The sequence below is a fragment of the Pelophylax lessonae genome, assembly GCF_965119305.1.
Source record: "Pelophylax lessonae genome assembly, chromosome: 3".
Lineage (NCBI taxonomy): Eukaryota > Metazoa > Chordata > Amphibia > Anura > Ranidae > Pelophylax > Pelophylax lessonae.
In genome coordinates this window covers 604,513,849-604,519,848 of record NC_138770.1, presented here as the reverse complement: position 1 = coordinate 604,519,848, position 6,000 = coordinate 604,513,849, and the positions used below count along the sequence as shown (strand labels likewise).

At 42.6% G+C, this 6,000-nt stretch overlaps 1 protein-coding gene across 1 annotated transcript in view; it reads right to left on the bottom strand.

Annotated features, from left to right (window-relative positions):
• Nucleotides 1–1,565: 1,565 nt before the first annotated feature.
• Nucleotides 1,566–6,000, bottom strand: part of ACBD3 (acyl-CoA binding domain containing 3) — a 49,848-nt gene continuing 45,413 nt past the window's right edge. Inside the window, exon 8 of the mRNA XM_082252617.1 lies at nucleotides 1,566–2,688. Within this exon, the coding sequence (XP_082108743.1) occupies nucleotides 2,477–2,688 (212 nt within the window). The 3' untranslated portion in view covers nucleotides 1,566–2,476. The remainder of the gene's footprint in view (nucleotides 2,689–6,000) is intronic.

Here is a 6,000-nt window from a genome sequence, read left to right as displayed (position 1 = left end):
ACCTCCATACAAGAAGGTAAGCTTTCAGAGGAATTAGGCCCAGCACCTTAGGACACTAGCAAAAAAAGTGGGGTAAGCTGGCAGTGGAAGGGGTTATACAGGGATTGTCCTAGCAGCTTTTTTTTTTGCCAGTGTCCAATTACCTGAAGGTAGTTGCATATCACCCAATCTTGATGACTAAAGAGCCTGTGTTCTGTACTGTACAGTTAAGTAAATGTTTTTAAACCACCTCAGGGTACCAAATCTGTAGAAAACAATCTGACAGTCATTTAGCGCAGGTTCCAACCATCCACAGAAAGCAAGGATTTACAGTAAAACATAGGAAAAATCACACACTTATTCCAATGTACAATCATAGCTTTTAGCTGAGCAGTTTCTTTATGAGCTACTAACGGACAGGAGATGGTAGATACAATCTGACTGTCAAAAGATAATTTTGCAAACCTGCACATTCAAAGCTAAATGTGCATGTTTATGCATGTTGGGTAAGGAATCACTCAGCCAACACCAATAGTCTTCTAAGAAGGGTTGGTCAGGGGATGCTCGACAAAGCTAAAGGCTGCATACTACTAACAAGCTAGAATGGGCAAAATTGATCCCAAGTATATTGGCATTGTTATCTAAGCAGATATTTTCTGGTGCAACTTACACACAGTCCAACTTTAAGCAGACAATATGTGAATGACCTGCTCCTGGCTGATGTTTGGCCCGTGTTTCAAAACTCAGAGATATTTCCGCTGCAGTTAAGGAACACTTTTTTTTGGAGATTTGTAAGAGAAAACATAATATGGGATATCAAGCAAGTTAACAACACATTCAGGCACAAATCAGGCTGCCTCATTAAGTCTGTATTTCAGTGCATTTGCCACCCCTTGCATCAGGATTCCTGGGCAACTAACAGAGACAGATTCACACAGGTTTTTTTGCTCAGACATACACTGAAATATTTGACCTCTAAATCCTTGACTATGATAATCCCTCCAGATAATAAAGCAGATCTAAACCCAAAAACAAAAAGTTTATTATATTGCAGCATATCATTTCTTATAGGTTTGTAGTTTTCTTTAGGCTTTCTTCTCTAATTTTATAACAGGTGAGCCTGCCGGTAACACATTTGCTCCTCGGATCACTCAGTGCACTTTATCTGTGGAAAAGCAGCATGATCTCCATAGGCAGCTCTTATGGAATTGGATTACAAACGCCTCCCACTCTTCTCACCTTCCATTACATAGGAAGGAGGCATCCTGTAGTTCACACAGATAGCTAGAAAAGTCTGATAAGATTGTTTGATATTTCAGTTTAGCTCATAGGAAGTTATAAGAAGATAGGATCCCTGGCAGGATTACCAAGTATTTTTCTATACTTACACAAAATCTACTTATCCTGAAAAGGAAAACAAAAACAGCCACCTCAGCTAAGTACTGCTAAGCTGTAATTTATCAAATTTTGTTCTTGGGTTTAGCCCCTACTTCAACAGTTCTTTGGTCAAACCCAAAACTATGAAAGATGGGAGTTCCTCTTTAGGTCAAAACAGGTAGGTCTGGAAAAAAATGACTCGTGAAAAATATTAGAGAATAATTATTATTACAAACCATAATTCATAGGATTAATATTAGATTCACAAGGTACAGGAGATCATTTCATTTGCATACCAGAAAAAATTTAGGAGCGTCAGATTATAAAACTCTTCTGACAAACCAACAAGATCGATATGGCGGGGAATTTTGCAGACAGGCTGCACATTATTATACATGACTAAGAATAATAACAGAGAAGAGAAGGAAGGTCACAATCAATCATGCAGCAGACAGTCTGACTATTTTAATACCCGCCCATTTTTATAACTCCAATATTAAATTATTAAGGATCACACTCATTCATACAGAGAGAACCACTTCATTCCGCCATGTTTCACACAAGTCTTCAAGCCCAGGTCCACCGTGAAATCAGAAGGGCAGCCACATTTTGTCCCATCGTCCAGAAACATCCCCGTTCAGTACAGAATATTCAGGATAATTATTAGGGAAGCTTTGCTTGTCATTTGTGTCTTCACATAAGAGATGTTAAACACACCAACACCAGAAGGACAGGAATTCATGAGTCAAGAACTTTTCCACGGATACCATGCCACTCCCACGCACAACTTCCTGTTTCTCCCCTGCAGATCAGAAAACTCCATAAAAGGGCTTAATTTAAAACAAAAAACAAAAAATAAAAAATAAAAACTTGGTACAGGAGGATAACAAGTTGTCAGCGTAGCGGAATTCCAACGCTTCGACCCTTTCACTGTCAGAGGCTTGATGGCAAAGAAAGGAACATACTGCGCTGGGCTGAGTTAGTGTTGCACTAAGCAGGTTCAGCCCTCAAATATCACAAGATGAGGAGAGATGGAGGGACAACACTGACTTGATGGGATCCAGCAAAAAGTGATCCACTCGATGCCTTAGCCCTGCTGTTGGCCTTGGCCCTCCCCCTTTTATCTTGTGTAGTACACTCTGTAGTAGACAGACTTTGACCTCCACAAGGAGTAAGAGTTGTCAAATTTCAGCAGGTAGACCCCCCTGCCAGGGTACTGGTGACTTCCGGCATAAACTTCTTCATGACAATCCCGCCTGTATACCGGCACTATTTCATCCACCTGAGGCTTATTGGAATTCTTCTTGGTTTTCTCTTCACTGTTCGGGTTCTCTGTGTGAAGAGAAGAGGATTAACCAGATCCATTGATGGTGAATATTTTACTAAATCCACATCATAAAGGCAAATAAATATGGATGACCAAAAAAAAAAAAAAAAAAAAGACAGATTTCCTTAGTGATGTCTACAGTTTAAATACAACAGAATAGTATGCGTTTAACTGACTGGATAGCCCTTTAAAGGTTGGGAAGGATTTTTAATACCTACCCACTCCTCCACGTAGCAAAGATTGGCAGCAGTCAAGGGGGTTTTGTTTGGGCCTTTCAGTTCAGCAAGTTATAACATTTGCCAAAAATGATTATTTTCAGCTTTCATTGGTTGCGACTGCTCAAAATAACTGGATTTTTGACTTACCATATAATCTTTTTCTTGAAATTCATTAAATGAAAAGTATAGCAGCTGTCCCCAACCACCTCTAAGACTGAGAACTAAGTGAATAAACACCACTGATCGCTCAACTCTCAGTCTCCAGCCTGCAGAGAGCCAATGTCAGTCTCTGGCTCTCTACTCTGCCCCTGCAGCACTCACTGGAGCCCTGGGCTGGGCATTTTAGTGTGCCCAGGAGGCACAGGGACATGGTACAGCGCCACTGCCTGAGACCTGTCAAATTCTTTGAAAGACTGATATATGCTGTGGCTAGGCAGGGCTGAACGCTGTACCGAGTGGTAATGGCATTTAAGAGTCTATGTTTTTGGGGATATATGCTGGGAATGTAGAATACTTGCATTCTGCGCATACATCCTTAAACACATAGGACCCTAAACCCTTAACACCGCTCAATACAGCAGCCTTGCCCAGCCACAGCATATTTCAAACTGCCAGACATTAACAGGTTTCAGGCACTGGGGCCTGTGGCTTCAGGGTGCACTAAAACACCAGGAGTGGGTGCACAGGGGCTAGATGCCTCATGTGCAAGAGGACCTACTCTTCCCACTCCCAGCATGCTCCAGTATTGTGCAACATCAGTAGTAGAAAGGATCATGAAACAGCATCCAAGAAAAGGATTTTATGGTTACGCAAAAGAGTCAATGAGCCTGAAAAAAAGACATCTGAAAAGGTAAATTCTAACAGCTCTCACCACATCCATTAATGGAGCAAATTTTTCTTGAGGTGTAGGAGAGAGAGATTGTAGAACAATGTCCTGGGGGTGATTCAATAAATCAAAATTCAGCCAGTTCAGCAGGGACCGACTTCTGTTGAACAGGAAAGGTTGGAAAATTTCATTAGATCAGCGGATGCAGTGCTAAAAAGTGTATTCTGAATAGCGGAGGAGTCCCTTCTGTCAGAATGCAATAGCACAGTAAAGTGAACTCTTCCATCCACCTTGATTGTGTGGATTATGTGGGAATCCATTTGTTTTTTTTTCTCCATCAGCTCGCTGGCTAATCAAAAAAAAAAAAAAAAGAAGATGAATATATGGGCAGCCTTAGGAAAAGAGAAGGCCCCAGGCTTCAAGGCAACTTTGTCCTTGTGAAGGACAAGAAAGGGTTCTCTACAGTAGCAAGCCACTAACTCAGGAACTCCCCTCACAGGGGTGAAGGCAACAAGGAAAAACAACCTTGTGGAACAGTATTGACAGTGAAATATCCTCGATAGGTCCAAACTGTGGTCATTGAGGAGCTGAAAGAACCAGGTGACCAGCACCCTACACAAAGGTGAACACCAAGAAATGCGATGCAAGCAATCTTCAATTAAGACTGAACACAAGGCCAAAAGTTGATCCACACTGCATTGGAGAAAGGTCAAAATGCGTTCCCTGGAGTAATTCCTGGGATGGAATTTCCATGTCTCACACTGTAGAAAGTACACTTTCCTAGTGCAATAACAACCTTGCGAGAAGTAAATTTTCTAGCTTGTAGGAATAACCAAATCAGATAGTCCACTAATACCAATGATGGGGTACTATTGCTCCCACTGATACCAATGATGGGCCACTATTGCTCCCATTGATACCAATGATGGGCCACTATTGCTCCTATTGATACCAATGATGGGCCACTATTGCTCCCATTGATACCAATGATGGGCCACTATTGCTCCCATTGATACCAATGATGGGCCACTATTGCTCCCATTGATACCAATGATGGCCACTATTGCTCCCATTGATGGGCCACTATTGCTCCCACTGATACCAATGATGGGCCACTTTTCCTCCCACTGATACCAATGATGGGCCACTATTCCTCCCACTGATACCAATGATGGGCCACTATTGCTCCCACTGATACCAATGATGGGCCACTATTGCTCCCATTGATACCAATGATGGGCCACTATTGCTCCCATTGATGGGCCACTATTGCTCCCACTGATACCAATGATGGGCCACTATTCCTCCCACTGATACCAATGATGGGCCACTATTCCTCCCACTGATACCAATGATGGGCCACTATTCCTCCCACTGATACCAATGATGGGCCACAAATGCTCCCACTGATACCAATGATGGGCCACTATTGCTCCCACTGATACCAATGAAGGGCCACTATTCCTCCCACTGATACCAATGATGGGGCACTATTCCTCCTATTGATACCAATGATGGGGCACTATTTCTCTCATTGATATCAATGATGGGGCACTATTCCTCCCACTGATACCAATGATGGGGCACTATTCCTCCCACTGATACCAATTGATGGGGCACTATTCCTCCCATTGATACCAATGATGGGGCACTATTCCTCCCATTGATATCAATGATGGGGCACTATTCCTCCCACTGATACCAATGATGTGGCACTATTCCACCCATTGATACCAATGATGGGGCACTATTCCTGCCATTGATACCAATGATGGGGCACTATTCCTCCCTTTGATACCAATGATGGGGCACTATTCCTCCCACTGATACCAATGATGGGGCACTATTCCTCCCACTGATACCAATGATGGGGCACTACTCCTCCCTTTGATACCAATGATGGGGCACTATTCCTCCCACTGATACCAATGATGGGGCACTATTCCTCCCACTGATACCAATGATGGGGCATTGTTTACTCCAGGACATTTTCTACTTCCATTGGCCGCAGTCTGGCCCCTCTGATGTATGAAGGACAGTAAACTGGTCCTTTTTTTTTTTAGAAAGTTTGGAGACCCCTGATCTAATTAAATTGTGCTGTATGTGGTCAACCTTTTGCCAAAGTACATGCCTAAATGTGTACAGCATATTTACACATTATGGCACGCTTACCTGTGTGCCCTATTCCAGCAGTGACAGGTCCAGCCTTCAGTTATCAGCTCCATTCCAGCCACTGATCAATTTAACTCTGGTATATAAAAGTAGTAGTTACT